The sequence below is a fragment of the Sinohyriopsis cumingii genome, chromosome 5, assembly GCF_028554795.1.
Source record: "Sinohyriopsis cumingii isolate HCF-2022 chromosome 5, ASM2855479v2, whole genome shotgun sequence".
Classification (NCBI taxonomy): Eukaryota; Metazoa; Mollusca; class Bivalvia; order Unionida; family Unionidae; genus Sinohyriopsis; species Sinohyriopsis cumingii.
In genome coordinates this window covers 61750216-61770250 of record NC_142965.1, presented here as the reverse complement: position 1 = coordinate 61770250, position 20035 = coordinate 61750216, and the positions used below count along the sequence as shown (strand labels likewise).

General features: G+C 32.7%; 2 protein-coding genes across 6 annotated transcripts in view; one reads left to right on the top strand and one right to left on the bottom strand.

Moving 5' to 3' along the window:
* Positions 1-6882, top strand: part of LOC149799292 (dynein axonemal heavy chain 2-like) — a 65106-nt gene extending 58224 nt beyond the window's left edge. The window contains exons 26-29 of the mRNA XM_089958597.1: positions 89-238; positions 1128-1379; positions 2527-2677; positions 5120-6882. Of these exons, the coding sequence (XP_089814723.1) occupies positions 89-238; positions 1128-1379; positions 2527-2677; positions 5120-5277 (711 nt within the window). The 3' untranslated portion in view covers positions 5278-6882. The remainder of the gene's footprint in view (positions 1-88; positions 239-1127; positions 1380-2526; positions 2678-5119) is intronic.
* A 204-nt stretch (positions 6883-7086) lies between these two features.
* LOC149799291 (basic immunoglobulin-like variable motif-containing protein) overlaps positions 7087-20035 on the bottom strand; it is a 55839-nt gene continuing 42890 nt past the window's right edge. For all 5 annotated transcript variants that reach the window (XM_089958594.1, XM_089958595.1, XM_089958591.1 and 2 more), the window contains 2 exons: positions 17671-18081; positions 7087-12483 (listed from right to left, as the gene is read on the bottom strand). In XM_089958594.1, coding sequence (XP_089814720.1) covers positions 12384-12483; positions 17671-18081 — 511 coding nt within the window. In that variant the 3' untranslated portion in view covers positions 7087-12383. The remainder of the gene's footprint in view (positions 12484-17670; positions 18082-20035) is intronic.

Below are 20035 nucleotides of genomic sequence, written 5' to 3'. Positions count from 1 at the left end.
AGAAAAACAACACCCACCTTGTATTAAATATTTATAGCTGCCAATCTGTCTGCCTGTCTTAATTGTGTGTTTTGACTGACTTTTTTAGATTCAGAGATACAATGCACTGCAAAATGAAATCCGTGCCTCTCTGACAGATCTGGAGAAGGGAATCCAGGGACTTGTGGTAATGACCTTTGAATTAGAGAACATCTTCCAGTGTATCTATGATGGCAGAGTTCCACCAGCCTGGCTTAAGGTCAGTTCTTGTTAAAGTTCAAGATTAAGAAAATACTTCTATATTGAAAATTATTCATCTGTAATTGCATGTCCAAATTAATGGCATTATTGCTGGTTCTAGCAATAGTGTACACATTTAAAGTGGATATCATTTTTACACCACCCTGACTGACAAAGAAGTTCATAGATTTATGTGTTTAATTTTGCAGACCTATTGGCATTAAAAATAAACTTGACCCACATTGACAGAAACATTTAATCTACCTTACCCAGTAATTTCTCTTTTCAAAAATATGGGGGTAGATTATCATATAAATGACAGCCATTCAAAAGGTATACAAATAATATGTTAGGGAATTTTGTTATGTTTGGTATTGTTGTATATAAGTACTGTGACACAGTTTATTGTGAGTTCATATTAGTGTGTGTATATAACTAAAAGTATAGTCCCAGTACAAGATCAGATTTTCTTTATATTATTTTCACTGAAACATAATGGAACCCTGAGTGTATTATGCCACATCTGGATCCATCCATAAACTAGCAAATTTCAGAATTTCTCCAATATTTGTCACATACTCTAAGCATAAATCACTTCCTGTGTATTGTTTCATTACCATATTTAGTCACTTAGAAGTCAAGTTCAGCTGCAAATGATAAAGAATCTGATTTGCTGTCACATAGTATGCAGACAGCTGCTATGGGTCAGTGTCGTTTGTTCTGCTGATTACTCCTAACAACCTGCATAGACCCAGCTCTGCCAATGCATTATGCAGTGGTAGACTTGGGTCTGTGTAGCTTGCAGTTTTTTACACAACTTATAAGGGAGTTTATACTTTAAGTAGAAATGGAACTTGTTTATCAACATGACAGAGATACAAAATAATTTAAGTTTCTGAATTTTACAGGCATACCCATCCCTCAAACCCCTTGCAGCCTGGACAAGGGACCTTGTGTTGAGAGTGGAGCAGTTTGCCAAGTGGGCCCAGGTGGCGCATCCTCCCACAATCTTCTGGATGTCTGCATTTACCTTCCCTACTGGCTTCCTGACTGCAGTTCTCCAGACCTCTGCACGTCAAAACAATGTCTCTGTTGACTCGCTTTCATGGGAATTCAGCGTCATGACTGTCGATGATTCTAATATCACAGGACCACCAAAGGTGATACACAACATTCTTATGCTCTTTTCAGGGTATTATCACTTGAGATGCATATAATTTGTTATGTTCACTTCATGTCGAATGATGTGTCATCTACATTCAACCAAAGCACCTTAAAATCTCCAATTGGTAATGTTCATTGATAATAATAACATAATAATTATTCAGGTTGTTGTCTGTGACTATCTGAAACTTAAGGAAGAAATGTAAAATTGTGTCATACTGTTTGAAAACAAAACAATCTGTCAATGGAACATTCACATTCCCCCTTCCTACAACAACAATGACTGCAACAAAAATGTGTTAATAAAGTTATGATATGTCCTATTGATTGGTACCAAAATATGTGTAAACATATGGATTATTTACATGATGGTGATTACTTTATTAGGTTATTTTTCAAACTATTAACCAAATACCCAGTATTATCCAAACTATTTTTCTGGTGCTGGCTAAATTTGCTCTTTGTTTATATCCTTTTTACATCTATTTTCCAAACATGGATTATTTGAATACACCCCCTTAATTGAAGTAATTTTGCAGTCCATAATCATCTAATCTTGTTGAAATCGTGACACACTATCCAAAGTGTGGAAACCATCCTGAGCACAATGTTTGATTTAATGAACCTTGGTGCCTGTCAGTCCAAACTGTGCTTAATTGAAAAGCAGGTTGTGTTTATTATTTGCCCCTAATTCAATAATTGACTCGCCTTTTGATAACGCCATTATTAACTCAAAGCAGCCAAGATTGAGAAGGCTTTAAAAGTTTGTGACATTCTCCATACATACTTGAGATTATGGGGAAAACACCAGCAAACTATTAGCATGATTTGGCAAAACTAGTGAGTATGCAATCAAAGACGATTTCAATACAAAATTTTCATTATCTTAAGTTTTCTTCAAGTCCCCCAGACTTAAGTTAGCAGAAAGTCTATATTATATGTGACATATTTATCCTAATATGTTGCTGACCTTTTCTACATTTGAAAATGTGCTGTAAGTTTATTTTAGTTAATGCTAAGGGCACCTGATAGGTCACATGCTCCATTTATTGGAATCTACAACCTCTTACAATAATCTAGTTTGATGCATTGAATTAAAAAATTGTTTTGAAATTAAACGTATTTATTTTTCTGTCTTCTCAGGATGGTGTATACATCAAAGGCCTGTTCCTACAAGGAGCAGGCTGGGACAAGAAGAACCAGTGTCTGGTGGAAGCAAACCCCATGGAGTTAGTGTGTCCCATCCCAACCATCCATTTCAAGCCAGTAGAGAACAAAAAGAAATCCAGCAAGGGTTAGTAATGCTGGTCTCTATATCCTGTATGGTACCTAATGTTTTTAGGCCACCCCACCTTGGGTCAAATTGAGCCTAAAGTATGGCCCTGTGTTGTTCATATCAGTCTATCATGCAATTGCTTATTACCACTTGTGTCCCTATTTCTGATCTAATTTTCCTCAAACTTGGGATATTAGCTTATGTCATCAACATCTCAGACAAGTTTAATAATCAAGAACTGTGCATATTAATGAGGTATCAAGATCTATGCATATTAATAAGGTGATCCTGCATATCGTTGGCTGACCTTATTACCCCTCTGGAGGCCATATGTCAAAACCAATTTTAATAACACTTATAAATATGTACTACTTATATCATCAAGATGTTGGACATGTTCGATAATGAGCAAGATGTATGCATATTAAAGAGATGGTCTTGCTTTTGATTGGCTTGATTACTACCAGTGTGGAAGGCATAGTCAATGTAAGATTTTGGTCAAGCTTGAAATATTGGCTTTTATCATCAGTGTAGTAAATGGATTCGATAATGAGCAACATCCACATATGTTAATCACGTAAACTTGCATCTGATTGGTTGAGCTTGTTACCTCACTGTAGGCCATATTTCTAGACCAGTTTTGATTTAACTTGGAATGTAAGCTTACAGCATCAAGCTCTTGGATTGTTTTGATAATGAGCAAGATTCACACATACTAATAATGAGATCTTGCATCAGATTTGCTGAACTTTGTACCTTTCCAGAAGCCATTGTTCTCATCCAGTTATGATCAAACTTGGAATATGGGCTTGTATGTTCAACATGTTGTACAAGTTCAATATTAAGCAATATCCATTCATAATAGTGAGGCGACTTTGCATCAGATCTTGGAGGACTTTGATTTTGAGCAAGAGACTATATGCATGTTGATTATGCCTATAGGGCTGTTCCAATAAAATATGCTTGGGATTCAGGGAGGCGACTTTTAATGTGGAGTACCAGTAGTCACCCATTATGCAATTTTGAACTTTATATGGTTTTCATATAAATCTTTTGAGTAATCAGAGTACCCTGAAATATTGTTTTAAAAAAGTTTCTTTTCTTGGATATGATTAAATGGAAAATCCTTTATGTATTGAAAGAATTTTTATCAGCATATAGTAAAACATGTAAAATCAACACAGTATAAAACCTTGCAGACAGTTTGTGTACTTACAATGTTACATAAGCCTCATACTGAAATGATCTTTTGCTTAAGTAAGCTGAGTGAGCACTATAAGGCCCATTAGGATTTTTTGTTACGCCATGTAAACAGGATCCATGACAGGCGGTTTGCATTAGTTGGATGTATTTATTAAAATGGACAAGAAACTGAGAGCCATGATAAAAACTGTCAAAGTTTGAGACACTATAGTTGTCTTTCAGGTAGACAGTCACTATAGAACAGTACAAGCTGAGGTCTGTATTATGAAAAGAAAATATTTTGATGGTAACATGTAACTATATACCCTTCTATTAGGTCTTATCTTTTGATGTATTGGCTTTTTTGCTGGGGGGGGTCTCTTGATTTTTGATTACACAGAGAAGGCTACAATTATGTAGCTAATTCAAACCACTGGAATCCCATCTCAGAATATTATGGCATAATTTCTTCAAATTTATTTTGGAGTAAACTAGGAACTTGACTAAAATCAAATAGCTTGATATTAATCTTAACGTAAAGGATTTTAACTTTGCTTAAACTTCTGTAATATAGCTAGTTTCTCAAGTACATTTGGCCACAGAATCGTGTTAATTGGTATGTGGATACATTTATGCATACATCACCATTTTATCAAAGTATGTCAATTTGACATACATTTCCTATTCCCTGTCTGGTTTTTACTGACCTCAGTTTCCTATACGTACTATTGGAAAGTAAGTCAGGCAACATAGTTCCTGGATGCCTCTCGTTAAGTCAAATGTCAGATCACCAATGTTGGTGACTAAATTTCATGATTTATTGACTTTTTGTTTAAATTTTGCTTTTTGGTCATTATTTTGGTTATTATTGGCCACAGTCCTGAAAATTTATATTTTGATGCATCTTGGTACCTAAAACACCTTTCATCCAAATGTATGTTAATTTGATCTATAGTTTTAGCTTCTTTCGCTCGTCAGTTTCAAGCCCACTCCATACATTCTGCAAAACGTTGGTCACTGACATATTGTCAATTCCAGTTTGGTGGAAGCTTGTCATTGCAATCACATTGGCATATGTGTGTATATGTTTGTACATCTGCATCGTAGATGGACCTTTGATATGGACTATAAGATGTGGCATAAAGTTAGCTCAACATGCAGAGCCAATATAAGCTTCTCGTCTTTATTTCTTTGTTTCAGACTGATTTGGCATTAGCATAGAGCTAGTGTTTATGACTCATAATTTTCTGAGAGCAATAATAGTATCTAATTTTCCAGGTATCTACACCTGCCCCTGTTACTACTTCCCAAACCGTACTGGCAGTATGGGCCGTCCATCTTTTGTTGTGGCTGTAGAACTAAAGACAGGAGGGGACAAGGGACCAGATCACTGGATCAAGAGAGGAACTGCCCTTCTCATGAGTCTGGATTATTAATCTGGATTCTGGATTACTACAGTAGATTCTGGACTACTACACTGGATTCTGGATTTACTGAATTGTTTTATTATTATTAAATTGTTTTATCCACTGAGATTATTAATTGGATTAATTCAGACTTTTTGTCTGAAGACGCCGTGTTTCCATATTGAAGGAAATAACCCTGACCTTCAAAGGAAATAAATGCACATGACTAAGAACATATAGTGACCAATAAGAGCATTTATTTGAACAGTCTCAGTGTTTCCAGTAAAATTTACTTTTGCATCTTCACACAGTTTTTTTTTGTACAAGTAATTGATCTATTTTAATACCAAAGTAATAATTGCATTGTTTGTGATTTCAGTTAGAATTTCCCTGTATATAAATAATACAAGAACCATGTTTTTATTTTACAGTCTTAACTATGGTACCCGAGTAACTCAAAAGCTCTTTCACAAGACTTGTTTTGAATTCATAATATCACTGACTGGAAATTATTTCTTACACAAGACGTTCAATTCATAACCTTACATATCTGTTGTTTGCACGTGCTTTAAAGTTCTATTTTTATTTATCACAATCTAGATTCTGTATTGATATCATTATCATGCCAACTCTCAGGAGGTTATAATAACCTATTTTACATTTATGAATTGGAAGGTGAGTGAATTTTTATAAATATTTTATAGATAAGAAAAGATAATCAAAGGCTAGATTTTCACAAGTTATATTGTAAAGGACATTCATGGAACGTTGAATAAAATTAAATGAGTGCTGTTATGTATTAACTGTAAAGTTATCTTAGTATTTCTGTTTCTATTTAAGGAGCAGAATGAAAATCTCTCAATAGAAAAAACTAATATGGGAGCCAAATGAAAATCTCTCAGTAGGAAACACTAATATGGGAGCCAAATGAAAATCTCTCAGTAGAAAACACTAATATGGGAGCCAAATGAGAATCTCTTATAGAAAGACTAATTTAGGAGTAGTATAAAAACTTCTCAATAGAAAACACTAAACTGAGGGCAAAATAAAAATCTCTCTTTAGAGACACGAATATCAGAGCAGAATGAAAATCAATAGAAAACAGTAATCCGGGAGCAGCATTAAAACCAATAGAAAACACTAATAATCTGGGATTAGCATGAAATTCTCTAAATAGAAAACACTAATCTGGGAATAGCATGTGATTGGCATTTTCATCAAGTTAAACATTCAGTTCTCAAGTGAAGACAATTTTCTTTTAATATAATACTTTGTTATCTTGTCCACTCTGAAAAGTAATGAAGCCATCCATATTGATGTAGATCTCGATATCACAAATAAGTCAGTTTTACTCTACAGTTTTCTTTGCATTAATGGCGAGGATTCTTATACTAGTAGAAGCTAAAGTATTAAATACTTTTCATGGCATGGTATTATTTGCAGTTACATTCCATGTTTATGACTTTTTAACTTTCAGCTTTCCGTCCACATCTATATATTGAGATGATTTTTTTTTCTTTATTGTTATAACCTTATGACAAATGGAAGTACAGTTATCGATACTGAAATTTGACTAAAAACCAATCTTTTATTTTTTGCCTGTTGTTTGTTATAAAAAAAAGTTATTTTGACTAATATTAGTTGGTTATTTTTATTTCATCCCCACGTGTGACCCATGGCGTTATTCTTATACAATCACATAATCATTATGTAAATCACTCTCTTGTCTGATTTGCAACCTTGTCTTCAAAATTTATTCTTACACACTTATTTCCATTTTTTAATAAATTGTTTGTTTGTGTGAGATACACTTTGCTTTGAAAGAACAACAAAACAAGCTGTAATTGTTAATTTTATTTGGTTACATGAAACACAAATGAAACAGAAATTTTGCAAATAAAATCTAAACTAATGAAAATCAGAAATTCCAAAAAAGCTGGAAAAATAAGAACAAATTTACTTGCAAACTGTATATAAAAGCTGATACAGCTGGTGAAAGATCATTGTGATTCCAAACTTGTAAACTTTAATCTGCTGCAAGTGCTTTTCATTTAATATACTATTAAGATTTCATTCTTTAAATAGAGGACATTTTAATTATAACTCATGAAAACTTCTGTTTAAAACAAACAGCAATTTCAATACTGTGCTGCCAGAGTGTTAGCAATAAACTGTATAGTATGTGGTTTCAAGATATCTATAAGTGATAAGTTTTAAGTCCCAATGTAAACTGATCCAAAGGTGAGGAATACAGGATTTGTAAAATTTAACAACCGATGAATATGTCATCTATACTGAGCAAGAAAATATACTCCACAGTAATTTAGGGCAGTCAGTAAAAGAGATTCTACAGTCAAATAGGTTGAAAGTTAAAAGTGGCTGAATTATAAGTACATCAATGTGAATGATAAATGTCCTGTCCATGTCTGATTTGTTAACCGCACCTGCTTTTCTTTTTAAAAAAATCAGTCATTCTGTATCCAAGTCAGCAACACAAAACTTCTTGAAAGAGAAAATTCTATTTTGTGTATGTTTGGGAAAATACCTAACAGGAAGCCAAGAAGAATAAATACTGGAATAATAGTTAAATGACAACAATGATTTTAAAAATTCTGAAAAATCAGGGACTTCTAAATGTAAAACATTTTTAAAAAAATTTTAATTGCTAAGGAAACTATATTTTAAATAATATTAATTTGATAACATAAATGCCTGTAAGATCTACTGTAAAATATTTCCAACTGGTCACCTCTGAAATCAGACATCTCAATAAAAACCATATCTGGCTATCCAAACTTGCCAAATATATTCATGTACAAGCTGATTCAACTGACAACTGCATAGTCCCAGATCTACCACTGCATGATACACTGGCAGATCTGGTTCTATGCAGTTCTAATCGAAAAAACAAACTCATAAACCCTCATCTACTGGTGCATTTCTTGACAAATCAGTCTATGCTGTTTGCAGTTGAACTTCTATGTGAATAAATATGGTATTTTGTAAAACCTGGCAGTTAATCTCTAAAATAAGAATGTTCCCTCATTTAACACACATTTCCCCAGAAGTCCATTTAATACTGTAGTCTCCTCCATAAAAGACATTAAAAGTCTTAAAATCATTCTTGGTTCAATATTCTTTACAGATTTTGGTTAAAAATCAACTAAGAGCACTCCTTGACCATAAGGCCCTTTATTATTGCACTGTTCCTGTTATAAGGTCTGGTCATGAACCCCATTTCATTAAGTGATAGAGAAGTTCAATGTACTCTGTGTGCTTCCTTATATGGTGGTAAACTCTGTGGCTTCCAAGGGACAGCGTAATAATGCAGAAGTACTGTACAACCCTAACCCTAACAATATGAAATAATAGGTACAGGAAACTGTAAGTCAGGAATTCTAAATATCTTCATTTGTTCACAGGCAACTGACCCCAGTGAGGGAACTTCAAATTATCTATCCCAGTTTAAACAATACATTTCATAAACTTTTCTAAGACATGACATTCGAAATAGTACCTGATGCAGATAAGTGTTTGGTTGGGTTGAAAAAAACAACAAAGCAGCTTGTCTGTGTCACAACTCAAATGATATAAGCCTATGAAAAGTAGATCTGGAAGATTATTAAATGTTCTGGAGGATCAAGAAGTTAAGGAAAAATGTCTGTACTGGTGACACTGTGTGAGTGTGTGTGTTACAGGAGGTAGAGTATTAGTCCTTAATTTTGAGAAAAATCAAAAGTTTCTATTATCAAGATGCTTTCTGTCAAATTTGATTAATTCTATCAGAAACTTTTCAAAAGTCATTTAATTATTTTACTATTATTAGCAACAGTGGCCATATTTAAAGATTTATGAACATTTTTAAAAGGCTTGAAGACAGGATGCTTTCTGTCACAATTGTTCAAATTCTGTTCAGCAATTTTTGAGAATTTTGAAGGTATTCATATTTTTGCAGTGAGTATGGTGGCCATATTTAATGGCAGATTTATCTCATCTATATAAAATTGAAAGGTCTTTCTATCACAATGTTTTCTGTCATATTTGGTCAAATTCTAGTACCGGTAAATACTTTGAAAAAAGTCTTTCAAGACTTTTACAACTTTTTTAATGGCCATCAAATTAGATGGTGGATTGACATCTACTGTATAAATCTGAAGGGCCTGTATGTCAGAATGTGTTCTGCAAATTCGGTCAAATTCTGTTAAGAGGTTTGTAAGAAGATATATAAACCTTTTCTTTTTTTAATAATGGCCACCATATGTAATGATGGATTCAAGAATATTTGTACAAAACTGAAAGACCTTTATGCTAGCATGCTTTCTGTCAGATTGAGTCAAAATTTGTATACCACAAGATCACTGATCCTTACAGGTAGATGAATTAAAGACAACAAAGCTATACAAAAAAAATCGAGAAAATGGTAATGGTTAGAACCATACATTATGGTTAGCATTTACTTATATATCTTGCAAGAAATGAAATAAAAATTTCTGAGTCTGGCTCCCAACAAAATGCCTGACATCAATTATTAGACTGGTTTAGGGTTTATGTTATTTCAGGTTCCAGTGTTCTACAAAAGTAATAATACAAGTCAGAGCCATTACTGACTTAGAGAGTTGTGATGACTCACAATGTAAAGTAATTATCACAAAGATAGAGATATGAAGTAAATCACATGGTCTCCATACAAACTAGGCTACTCCATATCTCCACGAAAACCATATGTTTACCACATGAGGTCAGTTGCACTCTTTTATTCTTAAAAATTTAAATAACATAGAAAACATAATAATTATCAAAAATGTGTCATTTATATTATTAGTTCTTTCATTTTACAACCCAGAATAAGTTAATATACATTTTTCACACGTATAGTATTTTATATAATATATATAAATATATCTGTATGCTCATCAGAACCAACTTTCAGTAACTCATAAAATCATAACTTTCTGGACTCCTAATATGTCACCCAAACAGTACTAAAATATCTGTCATAGGTTGAAAAATGGCAAGATTAATTTTCAAATCTCAGCTTTGAAAAAAATAAATACTTGTTAATAGAATAAATGAACTGAAAGCTAATTAAACTGCATTATTCACAGTGAAAGTAACAAGCTACAGATGTGTGTATGTATGTATGTATGTATGTATGTATGTATGTATGGTTTAAGGGCTTGGCAGCACTGCACTGGTTATATAGCCCCAATTAAAAATTTAAAGCTCTAAAAATGTTAAGATAGCTGAACTAAAGAAATTTCATCTGCATGTTTTATGTCGAGTCCGTTTGGTCAGCTGCTCCCATTAATAAATTAAATCACAATGAAGTGTATCAATCAGGCCAAAAAGAAATCAATTCAAGAAGCTAAACTGTAAAGATGGATTACTACCCAACTTTGTACATGCCACATACGCTAATATATCAAAAGCACTAATTGTCATTATTACCATTATTAACAAAATCAAAATATAAGTCTAATGATCTACCTACTATTTTAAAATACCATTAACACAATATACTAAGGCAACCTATATTCTTTTGCCAATAAATTCATCTATACTTTATTAAAATTGGAATTAAAAATGTCAAACTGTACAAAGAAATAGACAGAAAAAAAAGACTAGCTCATATGATTGCCATTGGAGACTAAGTTTATATACAGGAATAAAGTTTTTTAAATGATACAGCCTGGAATGTACATAATAAAGCCTGGAATATTCCTGTAATAAAATGACATATCACTATCACAGTCTAGGGTATATTAAATAAAACTTCAAACACGGATAAAAGATCATTAAATATTCATACTCAAGAAATAAAAGTATCACTTTCAACTTTATTCAGAAAAATCATTTCATTATAGTAAAATCACTTGTACTGACATCATATTAGTACCTTAAGGCAATGCAATTAAAACAAATTTAAAGTTGCAAATATTTACATTGGCAACAAGTCCAAAAAAATCCATTTTTGGATTTAATAATATGTAAATAAAATACCACATTTATAAGGAGCAAAATAATACATTAAAATAAATAGAAAACTGAAAATTTCATAGTATGATACTATTAAATATTGATGTGATATTACAGTACTCCCTCATTATAATGCTGTCCACTTAAGTCATATGTATGTATGTATGTATGTATGTATGTATGTATGTATGTATGTATGTAATAATATATTCTGAAGTGGGATCCATGTTCAAAAGTAAGGCCTTATATCAGGGGAGTGCTAAATATAATATCTATAACTAAAATATTGTGCCATTGAACAATGACTGAAGAATCGACGATACCATGAAATGAACCTTTCACCACAAATTATGACTGAAACATCAAAAGTATATCAAATACAGTTCTATTTCGAACTGCAGATAGTAGATTAATAAAAGTTCAATGAAAACTGGCCCTGAATTTCTAACCAAGGAATTGAGATCTACGGCAGCCAAATGTCAATTATCTAGAATCCTTGGGAGACATATTTTAGCAATGCTTCATAATACTATCAAAACATTATTATCAGCTTACAGGATATTCCATTGGTCCAGCTTAAAGTTTAAGTTCTTATAACGGTGCATGGATAATACAGTCCTCCCTCACTACAAAGCCACTCCTTCCTCATAACATAGTTCCTTTTAAAGGCAAGTATGATCATTGACCACACTTCATTAAGTGGTAGCAAAAGTATATTTATCATGTACTTCATTAAAAGGTAGCCTCAGGTGGTAAACTATATGGCTTCCATGGACAGCATTATGAGTACTATTACCTCATTAGAAGGCAGTTTCCCTATAATGTCCATGGACAGCATTATAATAAGGGTCTACTATAATATTACCCCAGTATAAAACAGTCTCTATATAAGGTAGTATGCTCCATGAGTTCATGGACAGCATTATAATAAAGGAGTACAATAACATTAACATAGTATAAGGTTTCATTTTAAAGCAAAATATGAAATGGCTTCTATTTACAGCATTATAATGAGTACTGAACTATTACCTCAATATAAGGCAATCCCTATATACGGCAATACACTCTATGACTCCCTTAGACTGCATTATAATGAATATTTGTATTTGTTTCACTATATTCAGCTAACAGTCATGCTGTTCGCAATTTATCATCTGATTTCATTCATTGCTGAGCTCTGAGCTTGTAGTTTCCACCTCATCGTCACACATTCCCTCACTATCATCTTCGTAAACCTCACACAAATTTGGGGTGTCTTGCCTGATAGGAGATAAATGCAGTCAAATTTAATACATTGGATTTATTTTACTTGTGACATTAAAATTATACAGGAACAGCATTTTCAATAATAAATTTGACAGTTACAATGGAATACTCAGCTCCTGACTCCAACAACAAACATGTTTATTTCCTAATATACTGTTGCTATTTAAACATATATAGTCATTTTTTGGCTTTTTACTTTTAATGGAAATATGTCAGACAATGGTATGTAAATACATTATCTCAATAAAAATTGTAAATGTACTCAAATATGTATCCAATTATAATAAAAACTTAATAATATTAAAAACTAAACACTAGGTTTTTTTCTTCCTCTCAGATATATGTGTTTGTTAAAACAGTAGGATAGGAGGGGCAACTCTGATAAATCAAAGAATGAAATTTTCATCAGAATTTATTATAATGATACAAATTGCTGGAAACCAACTTGGTTGTAGTAACATGATTGGTCTTTATAAAATAAATATGGAATAGTGCAAATAATTATTTTTGTCAGTGTATAATTAATTACTAAATTCATATACTTTTTTACTATCAATATTTGTGGTATTATGACAATGATATCTACAAAATAGCAAAATTTGTGGATTTGAGATCAAATCCTATTCTTTTTACAGATGAATTTTTGATGGGATCTATAAATAAATCATCATAATTGGTACCACAGGAACAAAAATGAATCCAAAGTAATATATAAATAATTATTATTATCTTTGGCAGTAACAACACATGCTATGAAATCATTATATCATCAACTTTCCAGATATATTAAAAAATGTGAAAATTTATCAAATTTTTAAAGAACTGAGGTGCAGAAACAAAATTATCCCAAAGGTAATGATGCTATACTGGGCAAAAAAGAACTTCCCAGAATTCAAGATAAGACCATTTCTTCTTTTTTGACTGCCAAATATTGAAATCATCTCTGATATCCTTCACCAATAACAAGATTTTCAAATTAGCTGTGGTGAACATAATGATGTCAGATTGGCATAATTTTTAATTAGGACCAAGTATATATACATCAATAGATGTCTTTTGATGAAAACCCCATATAACCATCCATTCAAAGGGATTAGTAAAGCAAGTTTTTCAAGACAGCTATTATGGAGGTCATATTGGATGCATGATTGGCACCATTTTCATTTAGGACCAACTCTGCTACCACAAGAATCCTATTGGGAAAAACAATCACCTTAATTAATGTAGCCATCCATTTGGAAAGAGAAGAGATAATATTTTCAAAATGGTGGTCATAGTGAGGGTCAGTTTGCAAAATGTTAGTTTCAGACCAACTGGAAACGTTAAGAAATCTAATTAAAAAACCCATATAACAAATTGACTTCACATTTAAGAGGAGTAATAACAACAAGATTTGTAAGATGACAGCTATGGTGGACATTATGAGAATCAGATCAACACTATTTTAATTTATGACCAGCAAGACACTATAATAAGTCTTTTGGTGAAAACGCCATATTGATATGTCTTTCAATTTTGAAGGACTAACAAAAAAAAAATATTCAAGTTGGTTGCCATAGTTGCTACCCAAGATTTCAGATTAGTACTATTTTCATTTGAGATCAACTAGACACGGAAGAAGTCTACTGGTGAAAGTATAATGGCAATATGACCAGCTGTCTAGGAGAAACAGCAGTAATAACATTTCCTAGATTGGTACTGTGGCAGCCATATTGGAAGTCAAATTGGCACCAAATTCATTTATGACTGACTAGACATCATAAGAAGTCTTTCAGTTAAAACATTTTTCTGATATGACCATTTATTCAAAAGAAGTAATGATAGCAAGATTTTCAAGGTGGCCACTGTGTTGTCAATACTGAATGACCTTGTGACGCCATTTTCATTTAAGTCCAACTTGACTTTTCACTCTTTTAGTGAAAAGACCCATGCTGATCTAATCTTTAATTCTTCTGAAGCAGCGGTAACAAGACTCAAGAAGGCTGATGTAACAGTCTTATTATAAGCACAAGCAGCATCATTTTCATTTTGAACCAACTACACGTTGTAAGAAGTGTTTTAATAAAACCCCATGATGATATGGTCAACCACGCATGAGAGGTAGTTATAAAATTTGCAATATGGCCACCATGGAAGCAATATTAAACGTCGGATTTGCATCATATTTATTCAGGACTAAAAAATATAAAAACATCATCCTGGTGAAAACCCCATATCAATATGGCTTTCTGTTTTTGATTATTACAAACCAAGTTAGCCTACCATGTAATTTTTTCTTTCACATTAGGATGAGATTAAAGTCTGAAGAAGTTTACTTATGTCAAAGCTTGTACAAGAAGACAATGAATTTATTATCAAGTATGGACTTGTAAATAATAAGTGAATTACAGTGTCCAATTAGACAAATCAGAAAAACTGGTAAGTCAACAAAAGAGAAAAGTTTATAAAAATATCCTTGAGATTTTGAAATCAAGTTTTTTTATATTTCAATAAGCATGTAAGTTGAACAGCAAGATCACTGAGATCTCAAGTACAGAATATTTTTACCAGTTAACTGTAGTCTGTCAAAATCCAAATGTAGAGCAATACAAAATTTACATATTAAAATGACATTGTAGACATACATATAAAAATCCTGTCATCAGAATTAGGGATCCCAAAATTCTAAAAGCTTTTGCTGGACATTTTTTCATGAAAAATATTGTGGCAGCCATAAATTTGTGAAGTTTAATATAAAAACATTCAAATGAAATATAACAAGTTGTGACAAAAAATAAAAGTTTCAAAAACAAAATTGTTAAATGTACTAGAAAATGTACTGCAGACTGAGTCAATTTTGGTTCCAGATTAACTGCTGCTTTAGTATTCTTGTTCCTTGATTCACTGATTAATTTCCTACCAATCAAATTATTTATATTTTTTTCTTCTTTCAAAAAATGTATTACTATAGAATTTTACCCAAAACCAATATTTTATTTGAATGTATTTTTTTTATAATTTTTTTTTAATTGACAAAAGTGGATTCAATACATATAAAATATGCATCTCCTAACTGACAGGTATTTCCAATAAAGTTAGCTGGTTAAGTTTTATTTGATAAAGGTCCCAAAATATGTTATGGAGGATGCTAGTGTCATTTTTCTTAATTGGAGCCCAAACTTAACATATTTTTGTAAGGTATGATGTGCTGACAAACTGCAATACAATATAATTAAGAAATAATGTTTTGGGTAACTGATATATAATATACACCATGGGCAATAATTATATTATAGTTTGTTTGTTACCAGTCTAGGAGATAAGCTTTCATACCTCTTTTGCCTTCCATTCTATGCCTACAGTGCTTAAACAACTATGAAAACATTACAACACAAACTTAGCTGGCAAGACCTGTACTGATTGTCCAAGAAACAATGTGTAATGTATGCCTATTTTCACCCTGGAATTAAGCTTAGTTAATGACATCTTTATTCATTATCCAAAAAAGAAACAATCAGTAAACTAGATCTAATGACCTTTCAATTTTATATCACTATGTAGTTTATTTGAGATTAAACCTCAGACATTTTGATCAGGTTTTCATAGCACAACCTTCGTGAAAACCCCTTATTAGATACTACATTCATTGGTGTGAATGACCATTATGTCAGATCATGTGGTCACTGTTTAAAATCTGGTTGAAATCTGCTATTTAAAGTAACTGGATCATATTCTCCACTCACCAAAATGAAGGCCCCTGATTTTGTTCAGCACTTACTCGAGTGTTCACAATTAGAATTACAACTATGAAAGCTTTCATAACTTTAGTAAAGGCTCTGATATTGAGGTAGGCAGCAATTAGTTTTTAGAAATTATCAAATTCAGATGATTTAGTGATGTAGACACAGACAAAGGACTTGTAAATTTCGAGTATGAGAAATGGCAGCTTCAGTTGGTCATGCAGCTTCACTTGACAGTGAATGAGTCCTCTCAAGATTTTAAAACACATAAAAAATTATTCTGTGAAAAATATGCAACTATAACAATTGGATTTTACTCTTAAATCTTTCTATACATAACATATGTGTATCAAAAATGTAAAATCGTTAAAATTGTGGTTAAACATAACATATACTACACTGCTTAACAGTTAACAGGCAGGCCTATGTGTATGGAGTCAAATAGGTAACAGGTGTTCTATTTAGAGTGTACTGTACTGGGTAACTTTACTATATGTATACTGAAGGGTTAAAAAGCCATTCTCGCTATGAGGTAAAGAGTTAATAGATAAATGAATCAAAGACAAAAGCTGAAATTATTATATCTGGGATATCCTATAAACAAAAGCTGGTTAGACTAAGTATGTGCCAATCAAAACTTTAATCATCTAGACATGACTGGCAAATACATTGATTTCAGGGTCTCATATTATATATATATATACACACACAGAGACAGATAGAGAGACATGCCTATATTTAAACTTGCACATGAAACCAACAAATGTTCTAAAATTTATGTTGTATGTTGTTTCTTTTTAATTACATGAAAATATTGCATGGAATCCATTGTCTCGCTTGGTGCTCAGCATTAAGATGTTAAGAATGGTCTAAAGCACTCACCATTTCAGATTTCCAGGGCCGGGGGGGGGGGGGTGTGGCAACTGGTGATATATCCCCAGACCCAGAGTCCAGGACCCATAAAAGAAAAATTTTGTTTGAACAAGAACTATGAGAGGCCTGGGTGTTTCTTACCCCAGGGACTGTGATCGCTCTCAATGGCCCTGCAGATCACTGCCATCTCACCTCTGTCTATATGGGTATGAGTCTTGGGCACATCTAATGCAGGTATGTGAGAAAGCTTGCAGTAGCTTCCTGTGGGCATGTGGTTCTTCCTGATTTTTTTCCATGTTCTTCATCAAACAGTTATACTGGCTGCCCTGCATAACGTTCCTTGTACTGAATGATGGTGTTAAACCCCATATTAACATTAACTGATGTATTCCCACCTCCACCCCATGTATGTAACTTGTCAAAAAGTTTACCCAAAACTTTTTAAAAAATCATGATTGATGACAGATGGTGACACTACCATGGCCACTGTAAAAGTGATACCCATGTCCCATATGCTTGGCATGCAGGTGAGACAAAAAGCAGCAACTTAAGTGTAGATAGATGGAAGTATAAACAGTACTCAGAATACCTAGGAAGCGTGGCTGATAGCCTGCTAACATGGTCACCCGTCCCATGTAGGTGTTCGTTATCTGAACCAGCCTGATGTTCCACATTTCTGGTTGGGCTAAGGGTACGCCTCACTGGGCTAATCGTACGATCAACTTTCACAGTGCCAAGTAGTCTACCTTTACCAGTATCAAACTGGTTTGAGTGTGAGGAGTCCAAAGAACGGCTTGGACTAAGTGGTCGGCAGCTGGACTTCATCACAGGGATCTGTGTTTTCTTGGTGCCAAGAAGATAACTTTTTTGAAAGGATATAATGCAGTGCAAGTTACCACCTTTTATCTTTGTTTTCCGTTGCTGTACACCCTTCTCCAAGCGCCGGATGTCAAGGTAATTAGGGTTCTCACAGTTTAGGTCTGCCTTGATATCCTCCCATCTAAAAGGAGTAAAAAGATAACTGATTAGAAGGCTTATCCCATTTTCTTTTTTTCATTGACATCATCATTGATATCACCATCATCATCATACCTTATCCAAATATGACAGACCCAAACATTACATTGTTTTTAAACACAATAAATATGAATGACCCTATAACATAAGACATTACTAAAAATCTACAACTATAAGAGATATGAGACGGATAAATATAGTGTTTATTTATGTGCAGGCTATAACAAAATAAGGAACATTCCCAATAGTAAAATTTAATAGCAATTGACATGGTATTAATTTTCATGGATTTTTTTGTTTGTTGAACCAAAAATGTAAAGACCCAACAAAAAATGTAAAGACCCAACAAAAAATGTAAAGACCCAACCAAAAATGGGCTGCATGTGAAGAAGCACCTCACCCATTTTCTTAATGAAACATTCCTAGAAATGAACAAAGCCACTATTTGATGTGTCAATGACATTAAAGTAATCAGGTAACAGACTATTAAATTTAGTCTTTGTTTTATTTTAACTCTTTTAAGACTAATAACTCTCAAGCATTCTTCATCATATCTATGTGGAACTTATAAATGTAATCCCCCCTCAATGGCTTAAATGAATATGATGTGAGACAAGTAAAGATAGAAACAAACAAGGAAAGAATAAGGTACTCCATAATTAATATCACTCAAAATTAAAGAAGGAATAATATATGATACTAATAAATTCATAATTACTGTATAATAAATACTTATTAAAACTGATTCTTTATTCAAGTTAAACTGTTATTGAAAAATGTAAAACCTGAAATGTTTCATTTTATCCATTTATGCTGAATGCAAATGAATGAAATGACTGTAAAATACTAGAACTATAACTTGAAAAACAATTACTAATTAAACACTATGAATATTCACTAACTGCAACAGACTGCTGAAGCTCACACTTCATTCACTGCACAAAACTACAGAATCAACATCATGTCAATCTAGTCAAATGGTACACACAAATGTTTGTCAGTTAAATAATCCCAAAATTGTTGAATTAAACAAGTCCACTATTGTCAAAGCCACAAATAATTAGATACAATTGTTCAGACAATTTTATGTCATTCGCTCAGCATGAATCAGCTTGACTGAGAGGGTTTATATATCCACGAATCTGCACCAAGTGACTTTTTCCCTGATGATCTCCATCACCACGTTAGTATACCACTTGTGGAAGTGTGATTTTTATTCTTCTATGCAACCATTATTTATTGTAAATTCTAGTTTTTAAAGTTGTTTTGTATATTAAATAGGTTTAAACAATGGAATGATTCCAATGTATTCAATTTAGACACAACAATTTTACTTTTCGTTGGATCATAGGGATGAACAATATTTTGAAAACAAAATTATGGCAATAAAATAGCTTGAAAATTGTTTTCTTACTCTGATTTACAAAGATAAAAACCTATTAATCTATTATATTAACTGAAAACAAAGTTATTATCTTGAGGTACAAGAAAAAGAAACATCCGAGCTCAAAAAAAATCCAAGTCACCTCCACAAAACTATATGGCTGGTCCCTCCATATTTCTTGAGCTCTGAACACATTAAATATTGACACTGCATGCTAACTGCATTGAGCAAGAGGTAGCTGGTCTTGTGTTTGGTTCACATGTGGAATGATTACATTATTTAATCGATGGAAATCTAAGTTGAGTTTTACAACTCATAAACAACAGTGTTAATGCCATGGTCATGAGAAACTGCTGGTGGTGCAACATCAGAGTATTTAAAGTGTTTTAAGAGATCATACACAGTTGCCTGAATAACTGATCTGCAAAGTGTTGTTGTCTTTATCTGATCCCTTCGAGTGTACATGATTGATATAACAGGTGTTTGATTTGTTCTTGTACAGTGCTGTTTTAACCACTGAAGTAACTGCCATTTGTTGTCAGCTTAGGTTTTG